The sequence below is a fragment of the Heptranchias perlo genome, chromosome 16, assembly GCF_035084215.1.
Source record: "Heptranchias perlo isolate sHepPer1 chromosome 16, sHepPer1.hap1, whole genome shotgun sequence".
Taxonomy (NCBI): Eukaryota; Metazoa; Chordata; class Chondrichthyes; order Hexanchiformes; family Hexanchidae; genus Heptranchias; species Heptranchias perlo.
This window is the reverse complement of record NC_090340.1, coordinates 37242663-37256621: the sequence shown is the minus strand read 5'-3', so window position 1 is coordinate 37256621 and position 13959 is coordinate 37242663. Positions and strand designations below refer to the sequence as shown.

Below are 13959 nucleotides of genomic sequence, written 5' to 3'. Positions count from 1 at the left end.
TACTCTGTTTTCTGTCCGTTAATCAATCCACGCTAATATATTACCCCCAATCCCATAAGCCCTAATCTTGTGTAACATCCTCTTGTGTGGCACCTTATCGAATGCCTTTTGAAAATCCAAATATACTACATCCATTGGTTCCCCCTTATCTATCCTGAGTTATACCTTCAAAAAAAAAACTCAGATTTGTCAAACACGATTTCCCTTTAATAAAACCGTGCTGGCTCTGCCTAATCACATTATGATTTTCTAAATGCCCTGTTATTACATCCTCAATAATAGATTCTAGCATTTTCCCTACTTCTGATGGCAGGCTAACTAGCCTATCGTTCCCTGTTTTCTCTCTCCCTCCTTTCTTGAATAGTAGTGTTACACTTGCTACCTTCCAATCCGTGGGGAACGTTCTAGAATCTCGGGAATTCTGGAAGATCAAAACCCAATTTCAGAGATAATGCATCCACTATCTCTGCAGTCACCTCTTTTAAAGCCTAGGATGTAGGCCATCAGGTCCAGGGGATTTGCCAGCATTCAGTCCCATTAATTTCTCCAGTATATTTTCCTTGCTAATCTTAATTTCTTTAAGTTCCTCACTCTCATTAGACCCTTGGTTCCCCACTATTTCTGGTGTGTTTTTTCTGTCTTCTACGGTGAGGACAGATACAAAATATTTGTTTAACGTCTCTGCCATTTCCTTATTCCCCATTATAATTTCTCCTGTCTCTGCCTCTAAAGGACTCACGTTTACTTTCGCTACTTTCTTCCTTTTTACATACTTGTAGAAGTTCTTACAATCTCTTTTTATATTTCTTGCTAGTTTACTCTCCCATACAATTTTCTCCCTCCATCAATTTCTTGATCATCTTTTGCTGATTTCTAAAACCCTCCCAATCCTCAGGCTTACTACTCTTTTTGGCAACATTGTAAGCCTCTTTTAATCGAATACTATCCTTAACTTCTCTAGTTAGCGATGGTTGGATCACTTTTACCATGAAGTTTTTATTCCTCAAGGGAATGTATATTCGTTGAGAATTATAATTATTTCTTTAAATGTTCGCCATTGCTTATCTTTGGTCACATCTTTTAATCTATTTTCCCAATCTACCTTAGACAACTCACCCCTCATACCTATGTAATTGGTTTTGTTTAAATTTAAGACCCTAGTTTCAGACTTAACTCTCAAACTCAATATGAAATTCTATCATATTATGATCACTAATCCCCAGAGGATCCTTAACTATAAGATTACTAATTAACCCTGTCTCATTATACAATACTAGATCTAAAATAGCCTGCTCCATAGTTGGTTCCTCGACACATTGTTCTAGAAAACTGTCTCGAATACATTCCATGAACTCGTCCTCCAAACTACTTTTGTCAATTTGGTTTGCCTAGGTTACGAAAGTCCCCCACGATTACTGCATTACCCTTGTTAGATGATCCTCTAATTTCCTAATTTATGTTCTGACCAACACTATAACTACGGTTAAGGGGCCTATAAACTACTCCCGCCAGTGTTTTCTGCCCCTTGTTATTTCTTAGCTCTATCCATACTGATTCTACATCCTGATTTTCTGAGCTAAGATGCTGTCTCACTACTGCATTTATGTCATCCTTTATTATCAGGGCTACCCCCTCCTTTTCCATTTTGCTATCTTTAGTTCCCAACCTTATATTACATTACTGTAGTGCTGAGTTCCTTAACCTGCATGCAACACGTGAGCTGAGAGAACAAAGAAACCCCAGATAATATCATTTTCAACAGCAACTTGAAGGGAGAAAGAAAAAGTCAATCAGATTGAATGTCGCTATAATCTGTTTGGACAACTTCTAATCTCACCCCCCCCCCCACCCCACCTTAGTCAAGCCATCTCTCCTAGACTCAAGCTGGAGCTCTTTTCTCCTCAAAAGAGAATCTCCAGCTCCCACGTGGTTCACTTGGTGAAAGCAACATGACATTTCACCATATAGACCAGAGGGTCACAAGTTCAATTCTCAGTCTGGGTTGAGTTAACTGATCTCAACCGCAATGGCAGTAGGTGTGCTACAATTAGCCTCGGAGCCCCAGCCTAGGAAGAGGAAATCCATTCAGGTTCCTAGTCCTGATTACTATCCAGTGACATTTGCTGGAAAGCGTGCACATGTGCATGCCAGGTGAGGATTGAACTTGGACTGAAGATGTGTTTTTGGGCAGAGAGGTTTACTCTTCATCTGACCTGGGCTCCAATGCACCTGATGCATAAACTGAATGCAAAAAGTGTTCCACTTATCAGGACAAATAACACTTAAAGGGATAAAAGAGGAATGCACCCAAAAACCTATTGGGAGGGGGAAATGGTGCGCGCATTCTAAATTAAATGAATAAATGCAAAGAAGTGCTACCCCCATGCCTCTGCCACTGACCCCACCAAAATTCGCAGGATTGGGGCAGGTCTCTTCATTTGCCTATCATTGACGGACACCCGTGCCACTGGAAGTGCAGTAGCAGTAAGGCTGGAAAGTTTGGCAGAGGTAGCTTGGCTGGGAAGGGGATTGAGCCCCTTCCTCCTCCTCGCCGCCCCAACAAGAAAAAAGTTGCAGGTACCACTGCAGCCCCTATTGTAAGGGGCGCACTTTAAAAGTTATATCTACAAATTCCAGGCCATCATCCCAGCCGCACGGCTGCCAGTGGTCAGGGAGATTTGCCTGGTCTAACCATACACTGGGTCACTCTGAAGGCCCAGGAACTCCAGACTTGAAGTCCAAACCCTTGGCCCAGCCCTCCTCTTTACAATGACTACCTTATTTGGGCAAGCAGAGGTTCTGCCTCCACAAGGCCATCTGGATTCTTTGCTGCAATGCTGGAATCTGGATGTATCCAGGTCCCTGCCTACTCCCACCCAAGTTATCAGAATGCTGGCGGATTTTCACATTTAAAAACTTACACTGTACTCCTTTCATCTATATAATTTTCACCACAATGTCCAAGAATATATACATTTATAACATAGTAAATGCCTTGTGTACACATGCACTTCCTGTAAATATCACTTACATCCTGTAACATTTTCCTGTCATGAGTATTTTCATCATAACCTCTGTCACACCATCCATCATGCTTAAACAATACCCAATTGTACTTCCCTACATTAACCTTTAATCGAGTGCTCCTAGCTCCCAATTTATATCTCCAAGATAGATGGCCCTGTGCTCCATCGAACTGTTGCTGCTGCTACACTTAACCCCCAACTTAAACTGTTCTCGGGCATTTGCTATTTCCGTTACCAGGAACTGGCCTTAGGTTGGTTAAATGCTTTTAAAAAAAACTTTTGTGTGTTGTTATTAAAAGCACATGACCAACTTAAATCTGGTTCCCAGTCATGATGGGAACTGGCTTTCTTTAGTATGGAGACAAAATTGACAGTAACCTGGGAGCTTTTATTATTAAAATGGCAAAAAAGCCTTGTACCATATTATAAGTCCTATTTGCCATTTAAATAATAAAGGCTTCCCAGCTTAGCCTGAAAAACTCGACTTTTTTTTAAAAAAACCTTTAGTGAAGGGGGCCAAAGAGAAGAAGGGTGGGGGGGGGGGGCGGTTCTCATTCAGTTCTTCCACCCCCAGTGACTCCAACTTTCAAGTTCCCGTCTGCTGCCAATCCCTTGGCCCCATGTTCCTGCCTTTTCTGCCATCCCCACCTCCCATCCCATGCCTTCCTGACCTGGACAAAACATTCATTGTCATGCTTTTCTCAGCAACAGCTCTTAACCCTCTTTCCACTGATCACACTCCTTTAGGAGTCTCCTTCCAAGCAGAAAAAAGGGAGTAAATGAACTAACTTGCATTTATATAGTACTCAATATCACACCCTTTTATTACTGTCATACCTCGACATGCTACTCCCACACTTCAGAACTCACTCCCCAGTGCTCCCAGACCCAATGCCCCTCTGTTCCTGCCACTATCCCAAAACGTAGGACTGCTCTCCCAACACTGCCTAACCACATGGTTCTCACCACTGCTACATGCAGCACTTGCAACCTACCTGCATCCTCAAACATCTTTCCTACCATCTTCCTCTGTATCCTGGGCTTTAAAAATGTTAGAGATAAAATTAGCTTTATATTAAAACATATAAGAAGAAATGATTGACAATGCCTACATAAATTTGCACATAATGATGGGATTAGACCTGAAAATACCAGTAACACTACAACACCCTGTAATAGAAGTACAATTTAACTTATTCAATCACTGTACATCAGGAACCCTCAGAACATATTGTACATTACATGGAATAAAACATATCCTTTGACTATGAGAGCAATAGCATCGGATATCCACTAATAAGAGGATAAAGTTTGGAAGTTAGCGCATGCAGGCTCACCATTTAATGAAAAGGTGGCAACTACAGTTTTTGCAACATTTTCTTCCCCAATAAAGCATACTATTATATGGTGTTGAGCCACAGAATGCAATGAAATGATGCAGCTTGCCATTCCAGCAGATCAAGTGGCATTACTAGAATAGGAAACATTTAGCGATAATGAAAAGAGTGATAATTATATGAATAATTAAGAAATGACCATAACCTTACTGCCCTTGGTTAAAAGAAAGCTGAATTAGATTCAAAATGCTTTAAAAAAGAGGCTTTACAACTTTTGTGACAGTAAAATTTCAGTCACCATTATTTTAAGATGTGAACAGATTACCTATCGATTTCATCCTGTATCTCTTCCTGTTGCTCCAGCTCATCCAGCCTGGCCCACAATTCCTCCTCAGTTAGCATATTTGACTTGCAGTCACCGTCACCATCACCACCCTCCAGATCTACCACAAAAACTTCTTTGGGCATGGGGTTTTCTTTCGGCTTATGAGCTTTTCTGTGTTTCCCTGCAATATCAGCAAGATTTTAAAATATGATCAAAATTAAAATGTTCAAGTGTCAAGTATCAATTTAAAAACACTGTAAATGTTTCTTCACTGAAATAGTGGACCAATATTGCATTTTAGCCACCATAAACGCTTCAGTGATTTAAGGCTTGCACCTTGCCTTTGAAACCATTGTTCTACAAAGAAATAAACATGCAAGGAAAGTAGGCCATGTTCGCATTCAGCTCTGTTTTTAAATAGATGGGTATAACCAATGCATCAATAGACAATGGAAATATATTGTTGAGATATGCAAATATTTAGTAAACAATTCCAAAGCTAATTCAAATAGTGTGCAAAACTTTTATGTAGTACCGCAGATGAATGGATGCATTAAAATTAAAGGATGCAAGTTGTAATTAGAAATTTTAATCAGATATCGTTGACTGAAAGGTCTCAACTTTCTTGACTCAGAAGTCTCAGGTACTTCCATCATTTTCAATAGGGAATTTACAAAGTGGGAAAGTGTTAACGCCATTACTGAAAGTTTTTGTGCCTTATTATAAGGGCTTTAGCGCCTTATTATAAGGGCTTTAGCATACAGACTGATGCTATGCGGCACTTTGAAAGAAAAAAAGGTTAAAAAGTTACTAACCATGAGGAAGAGATTACAATGTAGAGCCTAGGTTAAAAACAAAACCATTTAACTTTGTGAATCTGTATTGCAAAATAGGTGCTTCGGGTGTATTTCTTCCAATTGGTAGTGGCACCACAGGAGCTGTTGCCCAAATACAACATTACTATAACATTGACTTTCTTTGAGGGGAGAGGGAAGAGGAGGTAATCAAATTTGCAGTTGCACGAATAAACAGCAACTATTATCAGTTCATATTGTCTAAGCATGTGATTGCAACCACTGTCAATTTAGTCCATCAGTCATCCCAACCTAATTTAAACAAGTACAAAAATGAGTATAAAATGCTTCCCCATTACCTCAAGAGCATTTGGAGTCCCAGTTATTTATCTCATCTTAAATTTATCAGGAAAAATAAACAGGAGAAACAGATGTTGAATACCTTCAGAATTTAAATCTTTATTTTCTTGGTCTTCATTCTGAATTTCTTCGTGTATTTCTACAATATCTTTGTTTTCCTAATTAGAAAATAACAGTATATAATAAAAGTTCAGTTTGATTTGTAGTCTCATTTTACTCAAATATTTGAGGAAAATAAATAATTTTAATTATACAAAAGATTAATTGTAGTCTATGCATTCCCCAGTGGTTGTAGCTTACGTGTAGTGAGTGGTTCTAGCCACATGTAAGCTACAACAGCTGGAAAGCAAGACAGTCTGGATTGCGTACCTCTCTACAGATAGCACCAATAGCAGGAGGATGAGCGGTTTACAAATTCAATTTTACAAAAAAAAATGTAGCCCACAGAAATCAAAGGTTCATACTGCCGTTAAGATGAGATACAACAGTTACCCAGTGTGAATGCAGTTGGCAATGCAGGTGCGAGCAAGTTGTATGCTTTTACACATGAAAAACTAAATACATTTTGTGGGCATCTAGTCACAATTCTACCGAGAACATCATCTTTAATCGTGGATCATCGGAGATTGTCAACTAGTATTTTGCAAAAATAGTTTAAATAAATTTGAACTACTAAAGCAGAAGAAAAATGACCATTTTTCTTCTGCCTTCATTCTATGGTTACGAGCTAGTTCATTACATTTTAGGATTCAGCAATAACACTTACTTCTGGGATGGGCGTGCTTATGAGATTGGCAGTAAGTAACAAGTGACTACATAATCACATTAGTGGTCAAACTATTTTTGGAAAGTGTCACACTTTTCAAAGTCTGAGACAAGTGAAAATTTTGGATGACTTACTTGATAAAACCAGAAATGTTTGGAGGCTTAGCCCTGAACTAAAGCAATTAGGCAACACAAGGAAACACAATTAAAGCCTTCTGAAACACCAGAACATGAAAGGTCCATCATATTTCAGAACAGACATACTTTGTACAGTTATTCTCAATCTGCATAAAAAGGGAAAAAATGCCATCTTTAAAGGTTTTTGCAGCTTTTAAAATGTACACATTTTGATTATATAATGTATCAGCAGAAATTTAATATTTCTAATGATAAAAGTAGAATGGACAAAATGCTGCTGCAGTCCTTCAAGAATTGTGTTTTATTCAAAATTATAATTCCTCTCTTATTTGTGTGTATTTTCCCACCACACACGACTGGGCAGAATATAAAGAATCAGGAACCATAAAAGGTCATTCCAGTCATTTAGGTTCACAGCCAGTTCAGGCCTCAGCCTCATATCTGTATCACTGTACTCCTTTTTGATTCAGGATCTATCCATTTATTTTTAAATATTCCATCAATATTTACATTCATTATCCAGGTGGTTATCTATTCCATAAATTAGCAACTCCAGATCACTACTTCTTAGGTTATGCTGAGGAATCCCCAACTCCTACTCACGTGTCTAGCGTAATGTTGTTTCCCCACGTACATCTCACCAATTCCCTTCAAGATTTTAAACTTTTCTACCCACCAAGGTCAAAGCAAACAATTCCACTGCCCAGTCAAAGCCATCGTACAATTAGCCACCAAAAAGGAACAATTCAAATTCAGATTAATTGTTTCAATTCATTATTGCTAAATTAGATAACCAAATATAGAATGGATATTAGATATCAGTTACCTTACCAGTTTAGGTTTACTTGCACAAATATTCCCAGACCAGAATTTCATCTACTAAAAGGAACTTTAGAAGTGTGCACAATTGCATCACAATGTCCTAGCACTGAGCATGGAGATTCATACATGAGTATGTTGCTTGATCTTGCTCTAAAACACTACCTGTATTTTATTTCTGTGTTTCAGAGCTGGCCACTTAACATCACTGTTTATTTATAACATAACCATGCTGGACTCACTTACAATGCAGAATATATCCTTGTTGACAGGTTCAACAATATATTAGTAGTTAACTGGGTCAAAACAAAAATTGCAAAAACATCACATACATCAACCAGTTTTTCCATATCAGTGAACGCAACCCTGGATTCAAAGTTGTTCTTAACTTTGTGAAGTTCGTCCAGTGCTTTTTGTACATCTGAAAATTAAAAATATGATTGAATAATAAATACTAAATCCACTAAGAAAACCATTGATCTTTTAAATCTACAGAAGGTTGGTTAAAAACTAAATTTAGAAGATACAAACAGATGAACAGTGATTTATGAAAAAGATCATCTAAGTAACAGGGCTAAGGCTTAAATGATAGAGGTCAGCATGTTACAAAGTTAGGAGCTCCAATTTTTTTTGTATACAACTTGCCAATTAGAGTTCTATGTAGTTTAATACACACATTTTTATCAATCCAATACAAAATTACTTCTTTTAAATAAGACAGTACATCATCCCCATCTCAAGACAATTACCCATTCAAGATTCCAGGGAGCCCATGTCATACTGGAGTTCTTTTCAACTAGCAGACCCTGGTTTCTAAACAGCTTCACTGTAGTCTTGCTTCCCCCTCTAGAAGGGGGCATGTTTGGTCAGACACTAGCCTTGCTCCAGAGGTATAATTACTTTAGTAAATCTGACAATTGTGACAACTGTTTGGAAGAAGTTATACAAATATTTATACAAATAAAATGCAAAGCACTGCAAATGCTGGAAATCTGAAACAAAAGCAGAAAATATTAAAAACACACATCAGGTCAGTAAGCATTTTTAGAGAGAACAGGGAAGTTAACATTTAGAGCATACACTCTTCATCAGCGTTTTGATGAAGTGCTGCATGCCATAACATTAACTTGTCTGAAATAAAAACAAAAAATGCTGGAAACACTCAGCAGGTCAGGCAGCATCTGTAGACAGCGAAACATAAGGTTAACATTTCAGATCAATGACCTTGCTTTTTACATTAACATACCTGTTCTCTCCACAGATTCTTAATGACCTGCTGTGTGTTTCTATTGTTTTCTTATTTTTATCCAAAAGTTTGGTGTAGTATTTACTCCCCATGCAAATTAATTATCAGGTATAGCTGCTAGGAGGCATCCAGCAATCTTAGTGTTGAACTCAGTGAAGGATGTTGATTGGGGCAAGAGCTCCTTCCTTCCGTACCTGTATTTTGCATTGGTATCAGGTGGTGATAGCTCTTTCCTTCCTCAAAATAACCAATAATAGGTACACCTGGAATCTGCAACACGACACACTGTCGTCGAGACAGCTGTGGTGTGAAGAGTGTTGCCCACCTCCTTTTGGAATGTTCATTTGTAAAGAAATCGGAAAAAGATTCTGGGGTGATTGTTGAGGTTCTTCCCTGGCAGCTCCATAACACAGGGATCTGCGCTATTAACTGTTCCCAGGGACACAGAGAGACAAAAAGCAGTTGCTGTTGGAAAGCCATCAACTTGGTGAAATACACCCTTTGGTCCACCAAAAACTTCTGGTTTTCCTGAGCAAAGGCTTATCCGAGCCAGCCTTGCAAATTTGCACATTCTAATGTCCAGGACTACGTATAAAGGAATGTACTGAATCTTAGTGCAGCTGCTGCAAGGGAAAAAAGGGGAATGAACACAATATGTGGCCCTCCTGCCATTGTCTGTAAATACATTTGTGCATTAGAATCAAACGTATAAATGTAGCATCCTTTCCAATTGAATGTTTAAATAGGAATCAAATGTATTAGTGGAAACACGTTATTTTACCTCAAAGGCAAAGGCAGCATCTTTTAGTTTTTATGCAAATATTTCACTGGAAATGTATTAGTGCCAACATTACCTGAAACTGTGTTACTCAAAAGTTTGCTGTGGATTACACTGTGACTTTATACTGTATAGAATGTTTTTGGACTATGCATATGAATAAAGTTTAAAAAATAAGGACCAATTAGGTTAAGGAAAAGAGAAAAAACAGATGCAGAGGTAATGTCATTTCTCATCACTTTTCACATAAAGAACATATTACACTGACAGGAAAACATTTTGCATTAGACTATTTAATCTGTGGTCTCTCACTTTTGAGGAGTCTGGTAGCACCCCCATTGTGCAGTAGACTTAAATAGAGCATCTACTGCAGAAAGGAAATGATACACAAAAAAAATATGATCAGCTGTGATCCCAAAAATTAAATCGCTCATTTCAATGATTATTCACGAAACTGTTATTCCTAAATGCAGCTAACATCCTATGTGAATCAGCACTGCTGAATGCACAAATGTAAGTTATAGTTATTGCTGACCATGGTTCCTACCTTAATACAAACCTACTAGACCAATGTAAATACCTTAACTCTGACCAAGGACAGAGTTCCCTTCAAAGGCCGGGAATTTCCTCAGAGCTGCTGACACCATAACTTCGCTGGCGGAAATCCTATTCACTTGTGTAAATGGAGTTTCCTCCATACTTGCAGCAAAATTACAGTGGCGGAACAAAGGAAGCTCCAAGGAAATTCCCAGCCAAAGTGATTTGTTTTCTGCTTAATTTGACCAGAGGTGGCTTGACAAGCAGAATTTGAAATAGATAAAATCTGAGGCAATACTCTAATGTAGCTTATTCTTCCTAGTGCTTGAACCTTCGGACATGATTGAAAAGCCTTTCATGCAAATTTTAAGGGCAAGACTTGGGATGCATACATATTTTTACACATATATAAAAAAAATTCAAATTATCAAAAGATTACTAGTAAAAACAAGAAAAATTAGAACTAAAATGTAGTACTCTTCATGCTCATTGATTGAAACCTGACACAAAAATACAATACCACAGAGCTGATATATTTTTCTTATGCTCTCGCAACTGTAATGCAAATATAACTGTACTAGACAGCGAAGAAATAAATTGAAGAAAAATATCTTTGAGGTCCTATATATGGTGCAGAGAAGGAGAGTATGCTGTATGATGGAATGAAGTATTTGATCTTCAAATATCCTGAAACCCCTCCCATGGGCTTCAGAATATTAACCCTGGTATATGGAAAATGAAGGAACATTTAATGGTTAAAATAGTTTAAGTGGACCCCAATGCATTTATTCCATCAGAATTGCAACAGATTTATTACTGTAGATCGATGCTCGCTTGAACAGCTGCAAGAAAATCTAAGTACACAACCAGATCGCCCGTGGCGCTGCTCATGATAGGCCAGAAGATACACCATTTTATAAAGGACAGGAGCATTAAATGCCACACAATGCATTATTTTGCTGCTAAATTGCAGCTTTGTGCAATTTAATATGTTCCTTTAAGCCACAAGGTATAATTGTTGTGCCTTCTTGGATCAAATTAGTGACTAATTGTTTTAAGCACATTCCTCCAGTCAGAGGTCAGACCAACATTCTCTTTTTTTTAAAAAAAACTTAATTTGGAACCCCTGAAATTAATTAGAAGGCATTTTTTGTTTAACGACTGACTTGCTTCTTTTTTTAAAAAAAAGTCACATTCAAGATGTACATGCAAATGTGTGTGCAACAATACATCTCAAAACTATACACACAAAGCATAGGGCGCCCGTAGCACTGATCATGGGTGAGTCAGAGGATATGCTATTTTATAATGACAGGAGCATTATATTATGTAGCATACAATGTACTAATATAGTTGCTCTTCCTTGGCATTCCATATGGGCAAAAAAAAATTCTCATCTCCTCTCTTTTATATGCCTCTAATGTCTGTGTGGCACTCATTTCTTTTACACACGTACTCAGATCTATCCCTTACCTTTTTTTGTTAAGGTGTGGGGTGTGCAGGAAAATGGGAGGCAATGCATACCAGGTTGGATGTGTGGGTGGGGAAGAAGACTGTTGGAAAGGTGCTATAATATGTGGTTGTGAATGAAGGTGGGGCTGAGGGTCAGACCAAACAGTACTACGACCAGAAGGGCAGGATTGGGATTGGAACAAAGAAGGGAGTTGTGGACCTGGGGGTAATCATGGGGAATGCCGGGAGGGACTGCTGGTTTGGGAACATATGGTTGGATTTACAATCTGATTTAATTAGTTGCTCCTGCCACTTGCCAGGTTAGAATTGATATTTCCTGCTACTTACAGCTCTGCAATGGTCGCTCTCAAAAAAAAGATTGATTTGATTGCTCAATTTTCTGCTGATTACTAATTCCTCATTGGTTCTTACCAAATATTTGATCTGTAATTTAACAGGTAGGTTCTAATGTCAATCACTAATTTTTGCCCCATGGATTTGATGGATATATGCTATATATTATGCACACATACACACAAACACATACATATTTAGACACAAAATGGAACTGCTAAATGGCCAGCACTTTTGTCTACAGTGTAAGATGTAATAAAGGCTATGGTGAAAAATATAAAAAGGACTTCAAAATCCTACTTCTAACACTCAGTAAAGAGACTCCTAGTGGTATAAAAGAAAATAAAGTTTCATTTGCAATCAGGAAATTGAAAATGCATGCATTATAATGACAGCATAAACAAAGGACAATGACGGGGCAAACATTTCATAAAATCATACAGCCTTGAAGTTTGCTCTAGATCATTAAATTTCTGCAACAATTAGGCCTTTTTACACAGCAGCAAATTGGTATGGTTGCCATAGCAAGCCTGAGCCTTGAAGCCATATATCTTAGATTCTGAAAAGGTCAGACTTAGACAGTCTAATAACTCAAGAGCTGTTTGACAGATTTCAACCAAGCATGGTCAAATAATAATATGAAACCATGTCTGTGGTTGTTAAACGCTGGAGGTCAGGGAAAAGGTTACGGTTCTGGAATATTTTTGCTTAACTCAAAAGATAATATGAATAACTATGTCTGGATCTAAAGAACAGCTTTAGGTGGGAGGCTAAAGTTATTGAAAAATGCTATGCCTTTAATAAATGTTAAGCAGTCAGCCAAATCACTGACAAAAACATAATAAAACTCAATAAAGCAAATCTGAACTTGAACAAAAATATAACTATGACTAGACATATCTGATTAAAAATATAAACTAGAAAAATGCTGAAATTATAGATGAATTACACCATTCTATGCAATCTCTAAAAAAGGATTACTTTTCAGCACAGAATCACTTTCTAGAAACTAGTACACTGGGCTGTTTGAGAAAGCTGTATATTTCTGAATGTTGCACAATTTAGATGGTATGCATGTTTAAGACCATGAAATAATGGTACTCCCTTATACACTATTGAGCATTCCTGTACTTGGGAACAGGAGTAGGCTATTCAGCCCCACAAGCCTGTTCTGCCATTCAATTAGATCATGACTAATCTGTATCTCAACTCTATTTACCTGCCTTTTCTGCATATCTCTTGATACCCTTACCTAACAAAAATCTATTGATCTCAGCCTTGAAAATTCCAATTGACCCAGCACCACAGTGTTTTGGGGGCAGAATCCCAGATCTCCACTACCCTTTGTATGAAAAATGCTTTCTGATTTCACTCCTAACTGGCCTAGCTTTAATTTTAAGATTATGCCCCCTATTCTGGATTCCCCCAGCAGTTGAAATAGTTTCTCTGTATCCATCCTATCAAATCCCTTCATCATTTTAAACACCTTGATTAGATCATCCCTCAACCTTCTAAACTCAAATGAATACAAACCAAGTTTATGCAACCTGTCCTCATAATTTAACCCTTGAGGCCCAAGTACCATTCTGGTGAATCTGCGCTGTACCTTCTCCAAGGTCAATATATCTTTCTGGAGGTTAGGTGCTCAAGACTGAATGCAGTACTCCAAATAGGGTCTGACCAAGGCTCTGTACAGCTGAAGAGTCACCTCCTTACTTTCGAATTCCAAACCCTTGAGATAATTACCACCATTCTTTTTGAATAAGTTTTGTACCTCTACATTAGCTTTTATTGATGTGTGTACATGGACACCAAATCCCTTTGCTCTTTTACAGCTCCTAGTCTCTCATCACTATGAAAATATTCTGATCTCTCTCAGATCCAAAGTGGATGACCTCACACTTCCCCACATTGAACTCCATTTTCCATAGTTTTGCCCACTCACTTAGTCTATGTCCCTTTCGAACTTCCTACTCCCATCTATACAACTTACTGTACCTCCTAAATTAATGTCATCTGCAAACTTGG

The 13959-nt window shown here is 38.0% G+C and overlaps 1 protein-coding gene across 2 annotated transcripts in view; it reads right to left on the bottom strand.

Annotated features, from left to right (window-relative positions):
• uri1 (URI1 prefoldin like chaperone) overlaps positions 1-13959 on the bottom strand; it is a 44536-nt gene that overhangs the window by 14247 nt on the left and 16330 nt on the right. For both annotated transcript variants that reach the window (XM_067997968.1, XM_067997969.1), the window contains exons 5-7: positions 7897-7985; positions 5925-6000; positions 4689-4869 (exon numbers count right to left, since the gene is read on the bottom strand). In XM_067997968.1, coding sequence (XP_067854069.1) covers positions 4689-4869; positions 5925-6000; positions 7897-7985 — 346 coding nt within the window. The remainder of the gene's footprint in view (positions 1-4688; positions 4870-5924; positions 6001-7896; positions 7986-13959) is intronic.